The 17,388-nt window shown below is 47.2% G+C and overlaps 3 protein-coding genes across 9 annotated transcripts in view; 2 read left to right on the forward strand and 1 right to left on the reverse strand.

The window, feature by feature from the left end:
• Nucleotides 1-20: 20 nt before the first annotated feature.
• Nucleotides 21-2,864, forward strand: SURF2 (surfeit 2). The gene is made up of 6 exons (XM_027687478.1): nt 21-146; nt 549-703; nt 912-1,015; nt 1,438-1,629; nt 2,130-2,281; nt 2,761-2,864. Exons 1-6 carry the CDS (start codon nt 39-41, stop codon nt 2,842-2,844), a joined length of 795 nt encoding a protein of 264 aa, XP_027543279.1. The 5' UTR covers nt 21-38; the 3' UTR covers nt 2,845-2,864.
• Nucleotides 2,865-3,155: 291 nt separating this feature from the next.
• Nucleotides 3,156-16,705, reverse strand: SURF4 (surfeit 4). Of its 3 annotated transcripts, XM_027687473.1 has the most exons (7): nt 16,596-16,682; nt 15,433-15,510; nt 9,335-9,521; nt 8,107-8,183; nt 7,449-7,492; nt 6,303-6,489; nt 3,156-6,084 (listed from the first exon to the last, which is right to left on the reverse strand). In XM_027687473.1, the coding sequence occupies exons 1-7, from the start codon at nt 16,641-16,643 to the stop codon at nt 5,818-5,820; spliced, it is 888 nt and encodes a 295-aa protein (XP_027543274.1). In that variant the 5' UTR covers nt 16,644-16,682; the 3' UTR covers nt 3,156-5,817. The 3 variants fall into 3 exon arrangements, with proteins under 3 accessions (XP_027543274.1, XP_027543275.1, XP_027543276.1); XM_027687474.1 differs by lacking the exon at nt 15,433-15,510 and having other exon boundaries at nt 16,596-16,705; XM_027687475.1 differs by lacking the exons at nt 9,335-9,521; nt 15,433-15,510; nt 16,596-16,682 and adding an exon at nt 8,923-9,061.
• Nucleotides 16,706-16,813: 108 nt separating this feature from the next.
• STKLD1 (serine/threonine kinase like domain containing 1) overlaps nt 16,814-17,388 on the forward strand; it is a 14,420-nt gene continuing 13,845 nt past the window's right edge. For 4 of the 5 annotated variants that reach the window (XM_027687505.1, XM_027687510.1, XM_027687507.1 and 1 more), the window contains exon 1: nt 16,814-16,930. In XM_027687505.1, coding sequence (XP_027543306.1) covers nt 16,916-16,930 — 15 coding nt within the window. In that variant the 5' untranslated portion in view covers nt 16,814-16,915. Of the gene's footprint in view, nt 16,994-17,388 lie in introns of all 5 variants that reach the window. The other variant, XM_027687509.1, reaches the window with a different exon arrangement.

Here is a 17,388-nt window from a genome sequence, read left to right on the forward strand (position 1 = left end):
CCCCGGAACGGGAAGCTCTCCCGGCCCGGCCCCTCGCGATGGCGGCGCCGGGCCCGGCGAGCGGCGTGGCCGGGCCGGAGGTGCCCGAGGCCGAGCGGCGATTCCTGAGGCAGCACCCGCTGCTCAGCCCCGCGGGGCCCGGCAAGGTGCGGCCGAGGGGCGCCCTGAGGGGATGGGGCCGCCTCCCTGCGGGGTCGTGAGGGTGGTGCGCGGTGGGCTCGGCCCCGGAGAGCTCCCGGTCCTGGGGGTGTCTCTGCAGCTGTGGGAGTCGGAGGGAGGCCGGGAAGGAAGGCGGTGGTCCTGCCCTTCCCAGCACCGGGATGGATATAGAAAGGGTGCTTAGACATCGGAAGGGGCTGCCCGGGGAGGTGGTGGAGTCACCCTGGAGGTGTTCAGGGAAAGACTGGACGTGGCACTTGGGACCGTAGTCTTGGTTGACACGGTTGTGTTGGGTCACAGGTTGGACTTGATCTCAGAGGTCTTTTCCAACCTGGTTGATTCTGTGGGGTAATCCCCTGGGCTTGCTGCCCATTCGTGTTTTTTTCCAGGTGAGATGCAGGCTGACAGGACACGAGATGCCGTGTCGGCTGTCGGAGCTGCAGGCTTATACCAGCGGCAAGAAGTATCAGCGGCTCATAAAGACAGCTAAAGAGTTCGACTACGGCACGTTTGAGCCCCACATAGTGCCCAGCACAAAGAATTTGTACGTATTCTTCCTCCTCTGTGTTATGTTATGCTTTACACTTTGCTCGATCTCAGACGTAAAGTGGTTGAGCTTTACAAAGTTTTTATGGGTTTTGGGAAGGATTTATGAAGTATTTATCAACTTTGAGTACGGTGCTTGTAAGTGAAAAGTTATGAAGTAACAGCATACTTAAACTCTTGCTGGCTCTTTCTTTTTGTGTCTCTAGACACCAGCTGTTCTGCAAGCTCACCCTCAGACACATCAACAAGTTCCCAGAGCATGTGCTGCGTCACGTCCAAGGGAAGCGCTACCAGAAGGCCCTAAAAACGTGTAAGTAGCTTTTCTGGAGCTGTTACCAGACAATTTTTTCATTGAGCTGTTGAGATTCCAGTGGATCTAATGCGAAGGGAATGGGACAGTTTTCTTTAGAATGGCATCAGTGTGTTGCTGTGTGCTCCTCAGCTAGGAAGGAAGATCCCAGATGTAGGGAGCAGTTGGCCTCTAGTAAATGCCTTGGGACATCTCTCCTTGAGAGGATCAGTTCTAAAACTCCCCCAGGGAGTTCATGTATCCAGCACAATGTGTTTTAACATCTTCTCTGGTCCATAGTGTTGCTGTAGATTATATAGGTTGTATATTCGGGGTGGAGCATCCTGAACTTTGGAGGTGCATTTCCTGTAAGCTTGAGCTGGACATGAAGGGACTTGGGGACTGGGCTGCCTGGCTCAGTGCTGCCTGACTCTCTCTGGTAGATGAGGAATGCCAGAGGGAAGGAGTGGAGTATGTCCCTGCCTGCCTGCGACAGAAGAAGCAGCGGGCACAGCATCCTGATGACCAAATGAATGGGAGCAGAAAACCTCACAGGAAGGAGGAATTCTGGGAGCCAAAGTCCAGTGATGAGGATGGAGAGGAGACAGACGACAGCATGAGTGACCTGTACCCACGTGAGTGAGAACACTGGTGTCATCTATGTCCTGAAGAAGTTTATGGGCTGATTTTCTCGTGGTTTCTTTATACTGTTCCCTGCTGCTCTTCCATCCAGTTTGGGGGTTTTGTGTCTTGGAAAAGCTTACCACCACCAAATAAGAAATAGCATTATCACTAAGTGATAATCAGTTAGATCATGTAAGCTGTGAGGGGAGGGATACAAGATCCACTGGGATTTGCTGCTTTAGGTATCTCCACTTCCCTCGTTTCTCAGCAAGTCCCTGAGTCTGACAGAAGCTGGTCATCCTGTTTTACTGACATATCTGGAGGTGCAGATCCAATTTGCTGCAGAAGCAGAGGTGTAACTCCACCTGTGCTGGAGTTCCCAGAACGGGATTAGTGAGAGCACCAGGCACATTTCCAATAAAACACAATTGGCAAATCACCTTTAAGCTGCTCTCAAAATAAAATTAGTGTGCACAGGTAACTGATTCTGAGCTAAATCTTTGTGTTTTAGCTGCGCTCTTCCCAGAAAAAAGCCCATCAGCTGCACAAACCACAAAGGGCAGCGATGACTTTGTGACAGACAGCGAGGATGACGGGGCCAGGAATGGAGAGGACGGTGGAAGGATGGATGTCAGCAGAGCCGTGGGCAACAAGAGAGGAAAGGTGGGAGTCACCCCGCTGCCTGCAGCAGCAGGGGAGCGTGGAGCTGGGATCCCATCCCGTAGGTGTTCCATCTATTCCTGTCTGAGAACCAGCAGAAGGTGCAAAGCTGTTCAGAATAGACTTTCCCCGTGTGCCAGACACTGACTTGCATCCCGAGGTGTGAATTGCTGCCAGGAAGTGTTTATCCTCTCTGTGGTAGTGAGCGATGTTCCTGCCTGTATAAACAGCTCATCTCTGGTGGCATCCTGCTGCACACCAGCAGGGAGGCTGATGTGTGTCTTGTGGGATAACTGTCCTCCAAATACACAAACATATGTGAAACCCTTTTGCAGTCACAGGGTCCTTCTAGATCTCTTTTGAGGCACTGCCTTACAGGACATCCCCTGATCCCACTCAGTTTGGGAAGCAGGCATGTGTTAGATATATAAAGATGGATTTGGGGGTTGGAAATAAGCTGATTGAACTTTTTTTCTCTACAGAAACAGTCGGGCCCTTTAAAGAAGAAATTCAAGAGCCGTCATCGAAAACCCAAGAACTTCAAGAAGGCAACCAACGGGAAATAAATTTTCTGATAAATACCTGGCCTGAAGCCTGTTGTGTAACAATTCCAGTAGGAGCACAAGTGTTTGCCCATTCCAGTTAACTGTTACAGGTGCAGAGGGGAGTAGTGGGGTGGAATTAAGTTGTATTCAAAGAGCTTCAAGCCACCCCCACACCAAGGGAAGGATTTCTGCTGCAGTCAGGTGCAGACAGCTCAGCACTCAGAGCTCTTTACAGAAAGCTGTTTTTTTGGTAGGCAGGAAAGCACAGCAGCCTCCTGAGCAGCTCCTCCAGGGAGCTCATCCATGGAGCATCACCAGCCACACACGCCAAGTGGATACAAAGATGCCATCGTTTTATTTTGATTGTTTTCGAAAATCAAAACATTTTCAAACACAACTAAGGTACAAAATACAGCATAAAATGAGAATTTATACTTATTTCTTTTTTTTTCCACATAGAAAGCAAAAATATATTCAGAATGAATTCCAGAACACTTTGCAGAGCCAATTGGTAGCTGACATCCTGCTTTGTCAGAGCTTCTCAGCCATGGGGAGAGGTCACTGTATTTCTGGGAGATGCACAAGTACAGCAGCTTATGTAGGAAACCAGAATCTTCTGCATCGGGGCTCACAGTTAGTAACTCTGAACATTGTGCTGCCTAGAAGTATCTGATAATGCCCTCCACCTAACTGTGCCCTTTGAGTATTTAAGTATTCCTGCTGCAAGGGACAGTATCAGTTCCTCATCTGGGGTCTTTTGTTGGAAAGGGGACTTGGTTTTCACAGAGGAAACTGGTCAGTATTTCAGACTAGTCTGTCATCCAGCTCCTCAGTTAAGACAGGACACAAGGAAGTTGAGAAAGCCAACTTAAGGGGCTACTTACAGGAGTAGTTTCTGTCATTCCATGTATAAATACTATGAACATCAACAGCAGTTCAGGTATCTGAGAATGGCTGCCTTGATGGAGTCCAAAACCGTTACAAGACCTGCAGAGACACCGAGTAAAAGCCTCCTGTGCTGCAGATCTGCACTGAAAGGACTGGTTTGTTTAGCTATGAAGAGTCAGGCACAAGGAACAGTTGAGGTGAAAACTTCTCTTGCAAAGAAAGCTGCCTGTGACCTGACCTTAATGCTGAATTCCCTTCCCATCAATCTGGACATCAGGGGTTGGACTAGATGATCTGAGGTCCCTTCCAACCCTAACTGTTCTGTGACAGCAATTGGCTTCCTCCAGCAGCAGCAGCACATCTTGCCCTTACATTGGCTATTTTCCCCTTAAGATGATGAAATCCCTGGTTTAACATTCAATAGTGCTCTTCTATTTTTCATTAGTTCTTTCAGCCTAGTTTTCTCTCCTAAAAAGCAACCGTAAAGCTGAACCGTCCAGCTGAGAGTCCCCACCAGGAGACTCCAGGAAACAGCTCCCACTGGAGATGTTCAGCTGAATTCCTCCTTGAAAAACAAACAGTTGAGCATCTTCCTCAAGGGAGACAACAGTGCAAGGTAATCAGTGTAATGGTAGGAAGTTGGTGGGGCTCATGCTGTCTAGAATTCTTCCCCAATCTAGTGAACGGGCTCACCTAGCTGACTAGCAGAGGACAAAATGCCTCCTTGGAGCAGCACTAAGCATGTTCATGGCACAGAGGTCGTGGCACTGAGAGGCCAAACAGGGCCTTCATCTCTGAGGAGTTCCTCCCTCTGAAGGTCCATCCCTGGCTGCTTATCCACTGCCCAGGCTTTGCACTTGGATTCCTCGGCTGTAACCGTTTGCAGACAGAGTTGGGAAGGGGGGCTATGGCAGCACAAGGGCTACTTCCACATTTCCTCCCTGCACAGCCCAGGGGTGGCTGAGATGGCAGAGAGAAGGAGCTGTCAAGAGCTCAGCACTCTGGCTCTTCACACAGCTGGGACTTTACGGCCAAGAGACTTGACAGAAGTGAATCTAAGAAGCAAAAGACTATAGATTAGAAGACTGACTGCTCTCATCTGGCATGTACTGAGTGCAGGGAAGAGGGGGAGTTTCTGTAATTCTGAAGACATTTTCACCAATAACCTGCAATTCAGATATGAATTTGGGACATATATAGATGGGAGCTGGTTAATAGCAGAAAGGAGCCTTCATTATGGAACCTGCAGCACAAGTTGGCTCCCTGCTCGGGAATTCAGGAGGGGCAACTTTGGGGAAAGAATGCTGAATAAAGAGCTCTTTTGGCACGGAATTTTCACAGAATCTAACATTCTGTCTCTCCAGGATTATGTCCCCCATCTCCTTCCTGAAATCTGATCAGCAATACAGGATTCATGATTAACAAGACAGGATTCTCCCTTGTTTCCCTTGGGGGCAGAATTGGGACATGTTAGAAAACCTTCTCCCTTTTCTTACCTAGAAAGGGCTACAACTACTTTCAGTGTTTTCTTTTTGCCTTCTCTTTGGGGGCAAGAAAGACCTACGTCTGTTGATAAAACAAAAGGGAATTACAGGTCTCTGAGCAGCAAAACAAGAGTGTTTTTTTTGTTTTCTGATGCTGCTTTTCCACCCTGGTAAGCAATGCTATAACCAGCAATGGAACTCCTTATGCACAAGACAGTGTGATGAGGGCGAGAAAGGGGATCCACTTTTTTAGTTATAGCTAGAACCCAACAGCACACTGAATGGTACAGCTGTATCTGCTCACAGTTCTTCAAATTTTAAGACACTGCTGACACTCAAGACAGCAACCGTTCTACTGCAGCTCACTGAAGCATCAGCAAGATGCAGGTTCCTTAGGTTAGTTCCAAATCTAGGAAGTTAGAATAAGCCTAGGCAACATTCCTTGGAGAAACAGGGTTTTATCTATTATATTACTGGTGCCACAGTAAATCAAATTCAAAACATCTGTGCCTTTAATAGGAAGGGGGCATGTACGTGTAAAATGCTGGCAGTTTTTGTTGAATCCATAGAGAATCAGTTCTGGACTTAATACATTATGTCCCAAGAAGTGTTGCTATTCCTGTTACCACTCTTTTTTCTTCTCATCCATGGAAACTCCACCGGGACCCAGTGCAACCACGAGGAGGAGCCCTCCAATGACAGACATGGTCTGGAAGAAGTCGTATTTGAGGAAGTCGTGCATGGGCTTGTAGGCTGGGACGGTCCAGAAGGCATTGAAGTAGATGTTGATGCCAAACAGCCAGATGACCAGAGTCAAGGCAGCCAGCTTAGTCTTGAAGCCAATTGCCACCAAGATAATCAGGGCTGTGCCCACAATGTTCTGCAGAATCTGCAAGGAAAAAAAACACAAACATAAACTTACACAGTTCTTAAACAGAGACACAAACATCCACGTTGTCATGGCAGAGATGATTTAAACTTAGTTTCTAAGTTATTAATTCTACTCATAGACTTAAATGATGAGCACTGAGCAGGCCCAGCAGCCCATCTGGGCACTGATACTGTATTCTAGTTCCTCAACTCATAGTTTTCCACTGGGATACTTACAGAAAAGAAGTTCATATCAAAGTGTAGCAGTGTCATGAACATGAGGACGAGCAGCACACGGCCCCCCAGCTGCATGTACTGCTTGGGAGAGCTTTCCCGCATGGTGGGGACACCGGCAAACATGCTCTTCCCCTCCGAGCGCGACTCAGCCAAAAGCAGCAGCAAGCCTCCCCCAAGGGCAAGGTTCCTACAGAAACACAGAAATGGGGAGAAAGGAGGAAAAAAAAAAAAGCAGTTTAGTACAGTTTGCACTGATCTGTAATGTCTTATCTGACAGTTTCAGCTCGGTATCTACGTGCGAGTGAGGAGCGACCTCTGCACCGTGTGATGTGTTAGCCTGGGTTAGACTTCCCAGCTCCAGCAGGGCTGAGCATGCCAAGGATTTACACAAGGAGGAACACACCAAGGATTTATACAAGCCTGTGCAGACAGGTACAGCCTGCCAGAGAAGTCCAGCTCGGGCACAATGTCAGGCTTTAGTGTCTGTTACAACATGAATTTAGCTGTGTTAAAGTTACTCTGTACCTCAGGTTTAGCCATACATGCCAAAGTAGTTCAGAGGTTGCTTTGAGAAAACAGAGCAGCAGTGCTGCTAAGAAGTTACACATTTACAGGGCTGTAGTAAGCCCAAAGTATAGTTTTTGTGCTGTCCTCCTGGTAACAGCCAGCCATCATTCAGGATTTGACAAGAATGCTTATGTTTAAGAACCTTGTTTTCTCCTTAGGGAGGGAGAGATTTAAAATCCCAGAAACCCCAGGACCTCTCCAGTGTCCACATGCTGTAGTTTTCTTGGGAAATGCCTTCAATCATGCATAAGCACAGTTGCTATTTCAGCCATTTAGGAAATAGTAGACACTCACTGATCCAGTCTAAACACTTGTTTGTGAGCTGTCAGCAAGGTTAGCAGCAGAAGCACTTGGATCCTAGTGAGTTAGGATTAGTCTTTCCCTTCCATAGTACTAAGCCTGCTTTCTACAGTTTAACACAGACTCTACTGATTTTTCAAGTGCTGTCATTTCTTTTTTAATGTAAATGCATCACCTGCAAAATCTTTCAGGTAAATACTATGTACAGATATAATTTCCTCTTTCACCAAGCACCAGTTTTTATTCTGTTCCTATAAAAACCTTCAGAAGGAGCCATACCTCATCAAGAACTTCAGGTCCCATAGAATGCTGTATGCAATAGTCTAGGCAAAGAATAAAACAGGTTAAAACACCATATGAATTACACTGAAGGTCTGAATTTATGTTATAATCTCAAATCTGTATCAGCAATAACAGAAGTCAATTAATTTATACTGAAAGAAATAAAGTAGATTACATCAATGTGGTCCAATGAGTCATTGGACAGGGAATGCAAGGGAATTTGATTTGTACTTTAGCCCCCCCTTAAAATTCACTGGTTTTGTAGGGGAAGGATGCTACCAGCCAGGATCCTTTGTGATGGGGACAGTTCTTTATAAAAGCTGTGTGCTGAAGGCCAAAGCAACTGCAAGTTCCACACTGGGCTCATTAACTGATGTACAGGTAAATTGCCAGTTACTCCTCCTAAATTGGTCAAGGTCAAGTATTGAATGAATGTCTCCAGCTGACTAATTGCAGTTACAGCCAAGGATCTATTGGGCACATCGGAAGAACAGAAGCAGCAAAATAGTTCAATGCCATCAAGGACTGGCACTGGGCCAGGGTGGAGAAAAATTCCAGGGCTGCAGGTTATATTTAAGCATGTTGGTAGTGCTGGGGCTATGAGAGAAGATTTGAAAGATACAGTTTAGAAGGGCTGAAGACTTAAGCCTCCTACCTGTAATGCTATAATTCCAAACAGTCCAAAGCAGGCATATTGCACAAAGTTCCTACTCAGCACCAGGATACAGCCACCTGAGTTGGGAAGATTGAACACAGTTACACTTGTGGCACAGGAAAAACTGCTGCAGGAATGTTAACTTGGTTTGAACTGAGCAGACTCCCATTTCCTTCAGCTGTGCCATGAAGAGCATCAGGCAGGAAATTTCAATGGCACAAATCAGTTTGAGAACTCAGAAGTTTTAGTGCATTTTAAAACGTTTTATAAATCCAGAAGTATCTTTTATTTTATAAAGGGTAAGAATATGCTGAACACAGTCCCCAACACAGCACTGTACAGCAGCCATCTGTGCTAAAGCATTAAAAGAATTTAAAAAGAAACTCAATTAATTATGGATTGTCCTTTTTTTTGGGGGGGCAATGAGATAACTGTTATGGCAACCATACTGCATTCCTTTTCCTTGAAAGGTTTTGTTTTCTATCCTTTCTCAAGTCTTCCATCACAAAGCACTGACAGCCTCTGCCACTTTGACATGAGGACTGGCAACTACATCAAATTAAGGTGACCCTCTACACAAAAAAATCAGGGCAAAAAAATCTAAATCCAGACACATGGTAAGAAACTGACAATTGAGAAGAGTAAATCAGCAATATAATATAAACAGAAAATAATTTTACCACTCTCCATTTCTGATACCCTGAGCCCACCCAACACACAAACAGCAGAGCTCTGCTTCTGGGCTTATTTTGATTCCTGGGATTTGGAAAAATCTGTGACACAAGTACCTCACTCAGGTGTAAATGTACCCACTGCAGGGTAAGACTTTGCCATGGAGGTGAATATCCTTAAAAAAAAAAGTCTTAACACTGCTGTGTTTAAGAAAACAGGAGTATTTCATTTAGAGGACTCCAGGGTGTGGTATGTGTTTATGAATGCATGTACAGAACTGAAAACAGATTGTCCTGATGGATTCTTGGCATCTCTGACTCAGAGGCAGTGTGTCACAATAAATTCTCTACAGCTGCTTCCAGGAAAGGCTGGAGCAGGTCTGTTAAGAGTTCTCTTCATTCAGCCCATGCAGTGCTATCAGTTCTAAGCTGTCAGTGGCATTAGGAAATCAGTGAGGTGTCCCACACTTCCATGATTCCCAGTGCCCACACGAGCCAGGGCTGCGGGTACACCAGAGTGCCCTGGCACCCACCTCGCCAGCCTGAGAACCACTTACTCAGCTGTCCAAAGAGATTTAGGAACACAAAGATGGAGGCCAGGAAGTAGCCACAGTTCCACGTGCCATCAATGTAATCCCTCTGTTCGCTCCACTGGAACCACATGCGGATGCCATCCTCCAGGAAGGTGCTGATGAGGCACAGCCGGGCCACATGGGGAAGGTACTGCTTCGTCACCCTCAGGAACTGCATGGGCACACAGCAGGGTTAGCAGGGAAGGGGAGACTTCAGGAATGACAGATCAACGCTCTCTGCAGACTCTGAGGTCAGCAGTTCTCATGCACACAAGGTCATCAACATCTACAGAGAAACTTCGACTTGGATTTGATGAGAATGCCTCTCCACTCCAGTTTGAGAACAGCTGGGAGCAGTGGAGGAAACCTGTCGTTGTGCTTTTGGACAAGGACTTGGAGAAAAGCAGAGTCCTGCAGCACCTTCCTATGTAACAGGAACAGTGCTTTGATGGAGCTCTCACTAATGAAGGCTGACCTTGGTTTTAGTTTCTCTATCTCAGGGTTTCATGTTACAGCTCAACTATCAGATAGCCAGGAGCTGAAAGGGCAATCCTGCTCCCACCCACATGCTTGGGCACTCACCACCCTGTAAAAACCGATTCAGGGAGCCAGGCTGAGAGAAGACAAATTCTATACAAATTAAAAAAACATTACTAAGCCTTCTGCCAAGCTCCTTCCCTCTAACAGCTCAGAAAAACAACACATGTACTCAAGTAGCAGTTCCACTTCGTGGAACTGCACCCTCTATCCTCTAGGCAAGTTTTTACTTCCATTAGAAATAGCATTCTCTGCAGAAAGGAAACACACATTTATATACACAATTCAGTGTAATAGTTGAAAGGAAATGATATCATCATGTAACAGATGCTGAGCTTCAGTTCTTGGGAGTGCAAGATGTATCTGAGCCCACATCCCCCTTCATCCTACAAGCTCCTGGGTCAGTTTGCTCTGAAACTACAATAAAGTAACAAATGAAGAATTGCCAAACAAGGTCTGGACCACCATGTTCTACAGGGCTGTGGGGTGCACAGGAAAACTTACTGCCTCTGGGTTATAATAAGAGTTTAACTGTCACTCCATTTTCTAAGCAGCACTGCTTGATTATTACTTAATTGAGACTTCCACCAGGAAGGAGACAAAAGCCATTTCTGACAGTTTATTCCTGCAGCAGCAATCAGAAAATACTGAAGGCTATGCAAATGACAAGCCTGGCTTACTGTGTAACTGAAGATTATCACAAGAGAAAAAAAATCAGCAAACATGCCTAATAGTCAATTAAACAGTCAATATCAGGACAAACTGCACTGTTGTACTGCATGTATCCAGAGTCTAAGGGTCAAAATTCACCTTAATCAAGTGCATTTTAAGTGGAGCTGTACTCTGCCTCAGGGCTGCCACTTCAGGCTTTTTTTAACCCAGGCAATAGTTAGATGAATGAGTCAGAAGGAAAAATTGTGATCTTTGTCACTGAATGAGACATACATCTTGGTTTACAGCTTTCCTCTCTCCTGGGTTTCACTGTGAGTTCGAGAAAACTTGCTGAGGAATACTAAGAATAAAGTTCTTACAAATCAGAAGGGGTTTGCAAGATACAGAACAGATAACTTGGGTCTAGAAAGAAATCAGAGGACAAGCGCTGGAAAGGAAAAAAGCAGTGATGTGGAAAGGCTGAAAAAAGCAGCAAACATCTGCCTCCAGGCCTCATCTCTGCTGTTTTGAAGTCATGATGAGCTGATCTCATCTTCCACTTCCCTGAAACCAAATCCAGGTGAAGGATCCATGAAGACATTTAACATTTACCTGTTCTCTTGGCAAACAGAGGGAATTCAACACTGTCCATTAAACACGAGTGCACACACCCAATCAGCTCCAGACAAGTCAGAAAGGCCAAGCCTATGGCAGCTCCAGTGCTGAGCAACCTCCTGACACACATCATCTGTGGACACCCACAGCTCATGGAGCTGCAGTTACTGAGCTACACTCAAGTTGAACCCCCTGTACACAGCAAGCTTAAATAATCTTCAGAAACAGGTAAAAATCCAAGCCAAAGGAACCACTGGCCATGGAGATCCAGAGAGAAAGGAAGAGAACAATTACACCAAAACTACAGGAAGAGAATGTAACGGACATCAAGCGATTTTACAATTGGAGGATCTGGGTATAAATCACCCAACTAATTTAACTAAGGACGGAGTAAGTTATAAGAAACATGAGATCTCCAGAAGTGGAACTGAATTAATAGTACCAGTCCCTGCACATCACCAGCAAGATGTGGGTCAAAAGCTGCACCCCAAGACCACTTCCTTTGAGATTCACACAGATAAAGCAGCACTACAGGAAACTCTGTAGTGAAAGATCTGCAGCTAAAAAATGGGACTAGAAACACACCCTCCACTGAGCACAATACCCATAACACCATAATTTATTTGGGTAAATACCCCAAACCAAAACCGCTGCGACTGATGGAGGTGGCAGCACTAAACTCGTGACATCAAATAACTGAATGGCTTATTCTGCTGTGGGCTTTGCATCCAACTGCTCTTTCCATGTGCTGCCTCCTCGGAAGAGGCAAATCATCATGAGAAAACACAAGAGAATGCTAAATAAAACTATTTTAAAGAAGAACAGCTGGTTCTGTGCTGGCAGCCAACTCACTGACATATGCCAGAGGGGCTTTGTGTTGCCACTTCCCCCCCTAATGGGATTAGAAAGGCAAAGATAGATTTAAATGCTCCTTTAAGTTGAACAAGCAAAGATGTACAAGATGATCCAGGGATCCCTAAATCAAATCTCTGCTCAAACCCCATTTTTCAAAAGGAGGCTTGAAATACTTAAACCCATAAAGACCTGACCAAAAGAGAGGTAACAAAGTGACTCATTTTGACCCCACTGTTTAAATTTGCTGACAGTCCAGTCTGTTTTATTAAAAGTGTATATACTGTAGCATAACTACTGGTAGTTTAAGACCAATACACAGCCAGGAGTTGGGAATTTTTGCTGTCACCAAGGTGTGTCCTATCCAAGTACAGAAGCCTCTTCTGTGTGTGTGTTCTTGGATCAGGAAGTTCTGATTCTGGTGAGGAATAGCACTCTGCTTATCTACACAGAAACCCTGGTGACCTGCACAGCATCATTAGTCTGGAGCTTCTGATAAAGGCATATCTCAAGTATTGAGCTTGTATTTTAAGGGATTGGTTTGTTCTGAGAGGAGAGATACCTCTGTCAGTCTGGGACACTACACATTTTTCCTGGAAGAGGATGCTCAATCCTGTGGCAGAGAGAAAAATCCCTTCCTTTCACCAATCTGAATACATCCAATTCAAGAGATCCCACCCAAAAATCACAAGGACAGCAACGTCCATCACATTCATTAGGTCAATGTCTACAAATCATTTGTCAGAACTGGGAACAAGAGGCTTTCCCACTCATTTCCAAAGGGAGGAAGAGAGCTCTGACCTGCTAGAACACTGCCAGCAATCTTCATCAGGTTTTTAATTGCAGGCAGATTTCTCATGTCAGTGCTTTTCAATTTTAAAGTGTGCTTTATACCAATTCCCTTTCCCAAAACGCTATTTATTAATGAAATCTTTAAAATGGTTTTTTTCCACTTATTGCATTTTACTATCACTCTCCATGGGAAGATTCTTTTCCCAGCCTAACCAGAATAGGCTATTTGGCTTATAATGAAAAAGGATCAGTGCACTGACATGACTAAATTCTAGAGAACATTTCCAAATTAATTTTTTTAATCTAACACATGTGAAGTTCAGACTAGAAATGAAATGTTTTCTTCTCCTTTCTGTTACCTGCAAAATAGCATTTTGAGGACAAGGAGTTCAAACTGAAAGATGGGAAATTTAGGTTAGATATTAGGAAGAAATTGTCCCCTGTGAGGGTGGGGAGGCCCTGGCACAGGTTGCCCAGAGAAGCTGTGGCTGTCCCATCCTTGGAAGTGTCCAAGGCCAGATTAGACACAGCTTGGAGCAACCTGGGATAATGGAAGGTGTCCCTGCCCATGGCAGGGAGTGGAACTGGATGAACTTTAAGGTCCCTTCCAACCCAAACCATTCTGAGATTCTATGTTAGAATTATCTGAACAAGATGCATCAGCATTTATGTTGAAAAATTAAATAAACTCCCCCAAGCCCTGAGAGCCCTTTCCCTGCACTACAATGACTCCATAGTTTCCTTGCATTTTTGTCCATAATTTTTTTTTAGAACAGCAGAAATACCAGGCACCCACATTCCTAAAGATTATTATTACAGACACTATAAAAGTTGCCTGGGATCTGCTCCCTCTTACAAAAGGATTACAAAGGAGAGACAACCCTAAACTCTCAGTGCAGGCCCCAGATACAGCTATTTTCAGTATGATCCTCTCAGCAGCACATGGTGACTGCACTGAAGGGCTCAGCATGTAATATTTTAACAAGAATCACTAAAAAAGGACTTAATTTCTGAGCATGTGAATGAATTAATTAATAACACTGGGCTGGTGTTACAGTGTCTCCTCCACTGCAGCCCTGGGGAATTCCTAACAGCTCAGAGCAGCCCCTGACCAGCAATCCCACCCCAAGCATTGCTGCTCCCTTGACCCAAACACTGAGAGAACTGAACCAACAGAAAAAATAAACTCAGTTTTTCTTTTTCCTGCCAGTTCAGCTCTCCAGTCCAGTGACAGAAGTGCTGGTGAGAGAGAAAAGGGGGACATAGCCTCAGGAGAAGTAGGACAACCCCTTTCACTGACAGCTGGCTGTCTGGCAAGCTTAGCTGCCTGTAAGACTGTGCCTTCAGTGCACTAGTTCACCTCTGGATTAAGAGCCACTTATTACAGCTGAGTATCCTGGCATCAAGGGCATAATTTGCTAATTCAAAGGGAAATTACAGTATCTGAGAAAAGCTAAGCTTTACTGTTTGAATTTAAGGAACAGATTATTCTTGCCTTTGTAAGAGACATTCAGGATTTACTGATAAGCCATGGAATTAGCTATAACATTTTCCCACAGGGCTTTTATGTTACAGAAATTAAGACTCATTATGTCTCGAGCACTAGTACAGGGAGTGGAGAAAGCAAGAATATCACTGAAAATGCATTCAGCTCCCAGAACAGCCATTGTCCAGCCTCCACCAAGGGGAGTTTCAACATAACTTCACTCCAAATGTTCCAAGTACTTTTTTTAAAATCCAAGATGAACTAACAGCTCCTGTAATGCCAAGTGTTAACTTCACAATATATACCAAAGGTTGTTGTTTAGCAAGTCACTCCTACACTGGTGTGAAACTGAGTTTTAGCAGCATAGACAGGACTGAAAGGACCTGACAGAGCTACCAGGCAGATCTTCAGAGGCAGAATTATCACAGGAGTTATTACTCAGAATGCCATAAAAACTATTTTGCAATCTGATGGCAAGCGTAGCAAACACTCCAAATTCTGCAGCTAAAGGAAAGACTCATCTCTAAATAGGATGTGGTCAAGCACAAATAAATTTGTGCCATTTAAAGCTCATTTCAGGAGAAGGCAAACTGCATTTGAGCTGGACAACAGAGCTTTCAGTAGTATGAAAAAAAGGTGTGTTAAGGACATCTAGAAATAACCCCACAGGAATAAATAGAGAGGTGTTATAAAAAGGTCAGGACAAGCATTGTAAATTTTGGCAAGTAATGTGAACACTGCAGTGACAGTTTACTTTCTCCTCTAAAAGGAGTGAGAGGACAAGGTAAACAGAGAGTGACCAAGATAATCCAGACATCCCTTAAATCGGGCACTCCACACACCATAAGAAGCTCTGCCACGAAATCCAGTCTTCCTTCTTCCATCTGGGGGTGGGGAGGAAGTGCAGAACAGGTTTTCCCAGTGAAATCAGTTAAAGACACAGAGGCAGCACAGCCCCCTTGGAGCTGTGACGTGTTATCTTGCTCCACACAACTCACACTGATTCAGAAGAGTTGTAGAACCAGGCAGAATCAGATTTTCCAGCGAATTTGCTGAATGTGATTAGATGCTGTCTCTCATTGTCAATTAGATGAATCACCATGACTGTGAAGATCTTTCCAACACCATCCCCAGCAGAGCAACTACTTACACTCAAAACAATCCTGCTCTCACATATCGTAAGAGATCTCAAGCTTCTATTTAACAGAGAAATCAGTGCGGGCCTCCGCTGAAACAAACGTGAGAAGGATTACAAGACAACATCAGCTCCTTTGCTTTCCTTTTGCCCCGATCCTGAGCACAGCACACGGTGCTGAGGAGCCTTTTCCAGGTTTCCAGACACGGGTCAGGGTTTCATAGAACCACAGAATGGTTTGGGTTGGAAGGGACCTTAAAGACCATCTCATTCAAACTCCCTGCCATGGGCAGAGACACCTTCCACTAGCCGAGGTTGCTCCAAGCCCTGCACAACCTGGCCTTGGACACTTCCAGGGATGGGGCAGCCACAGCTTCTCTGGGCAACCTGTGCCAGGGCCTCACCACCTCACAGGGGAGAATTTCTTCCCAATATCCCATCTAACTGTGCCAGGTCAGATCACCAGGTCGCCCTCCTGTCCCCAACACCTCACCCCGCTTCCCCACACCCCTTTGTGCCCCATTCACCAGCCGGGACGGCTCGCACGGAGCCCAGGGCAGTTCAGATTCCTGCTCCCCTTCCCATTATTCCCTCCCGGGGGAAGGGAGCCCCATTCCCAAGAACAACTCTCTTTCCAGGCGCAGCCGCCGCGCTCCCTCGAGGGCAAGGGCGGCCCTCGGGCCTGAGCCGGGCCGGGGTCCCCTCGGAGGGAACTGGAAGGGAACTTCCAGGACGGGAAGTTCCCTCTTGAAGGGAACTTACAGGAGAGACGGAGAGGGACTATTTACAGGAGCGTGTAGCGAGAGAACAAGGGAGAGAGGAGGAAAGAGAGAGGGTTTAGATGAGATAATAGGAATTGTTCCCTGTGAGGGTGGTGAGGGGCTGGGATGGACTTCCCAGAGAAGCTGTGGGTGCCCCATCCCTGGAAGTGTCCAAGGCCAGGTTGGAGCAGCCCGCTCTAGTGGAAGGTGTCCCTGCCCACGGCAGGAGAGTGGAACCGGACGATCCCCAAGCTCCCTTCCAACCCAAACCACTCCACGACTCCACGAACCCACCAGAGCGCGGCCGCGACCCGGCCGCCATCCCGGCCTGGGCTCCAGCGCCACAAAGGCCGCCCGGGCGGCGCGGAGCGGGGCTGGGTGGGGGGAGGCAGGCGGGCGGGCTAGGCGGGCACCCACCTGGTCGGCGAAGTCCTCGGCGGTGTTCATGATGTCGTTGTGGCCCATGGCGGGGCCGGGCGGGCGCGGGCGGGGCGGGGGCGGCGGGGCCGGGCCGGGCCGCGCTCGGTGCCGCTGCAGCCGCTGCCACGTCGGACGGGCCGGGCCTCGCAGGCGCCGCCGCGCCGGCGCGCGGGGGGCGGAGCCTCCGCGGGGGGACACGCCCCCGGCCGCGCCCCCCGGCCGCGCGCCCTTAAAGGGGCGGGGGGGGTGTTCAGAGCCCCCTCACGGGCGGTGGCGCCTGAGGCGGGAGGAGGTTGGGGTGTGGTGTGTTCCCGGCTATGGAGAAATACGAGGTGCTGCCGCAAGGGTCCAGGCTCTGCCTGGCGAGGAGCGGGCGGCTGCGGCGTGGTGGGGGTGTAGGTGGTGCTGGAGGGGGGGTATAGGGAATGTGCGGACCTGAGGAGGGGGTGTGGGGAACCTGTAGGGCAATACAGGACCAGGAGCGTAAGTGATGCTGGGGGGGTATGTAGGTGTTGCTGAGGGGTGTCTGTAGGGTGTATGTGGGGCATATGGCCCTGGGGAGGGAGTGTGAGTACCCCCGGGGTTGGTACACAAACATGGGTGTAAATGGCCCGGGGGGGGTGTAGGTGGGTACATGGTGCTGGGAAGGGGTCTGTGGCCAGGGCAGGGGCTGTGGATACAGTTACCCCTGTGAGCAGTATATGACCGTGGGTGTAAGTGGTGCTGGGGGTGTAGGTGATGCTGGGGGGGAGTTGTATGTGGGGTCTGTGGCCCTGGGGAGGGGTCTGGG

The sequence above is a fragment of the Neopelma chrysocephalum genome, unplaced genomic scaffold (assembly GCF_003984885.1).
Source record: "Neopelma chrysocephalum unplaced genomic scaffold, ASM398488v2 Primary Assembly neopelma1_74, whole genome shotgun sequence".
Classification (NCBI taxonomy): Eukaryota; Metazoa; Chordata; class Aves; order Passeriformes; family Pipridae; genus Neopelma; species Neopelma chrysocephalum.

Excerpts from the sequence above, each read along its gene's own strand:
- SURF2 (XM_027687478.1), top strand. The coding sequence starts at position 39 with ATGGCGGCGCCGGGCCCGGCGAGCGGCGTGGCCGGGCCGGAGGTGCCC. Across the intron at positions 147-548 it reads GCCCCGCGGGGCCCGGCAAG|GTGAGATGCAGGCTGACAGG; the intron begins GTGCGGCCGAGG and ends GTTTTTTTCCAG. Across the intron at positions 2,282-2,760 it reads TGGGCAACAAGAGAGGAAAG|AAACAGTCGGGCCCTTTAAA; the intron begins GTGGGAGTCACC and ends TTTTCTCTACAG.
- SURF4 (XM_027687473.1), bottom strand. The coding sequence starts at position 16,643 with ATGGGCCACAACGACATCATGAACACCGCCGAGGACTTCGCCGACCAG. Across the intron at positions 15,511-16,595 it reads CCGAGGACTTCGCCGACCAG|CGGAGGCCCGCACTGATTTC; the intron begins GTGGGTGCCCGC and ends CGTTTGTTTCAG. Across the intron at positions 9,522-15,432 it reads AGAGCAGGATTGTTTTGAGT|TTCCTGAGGGTGACGAAGCA; the intron begins GTAAGTAGTTGC and ends GTGCCCATGCAG.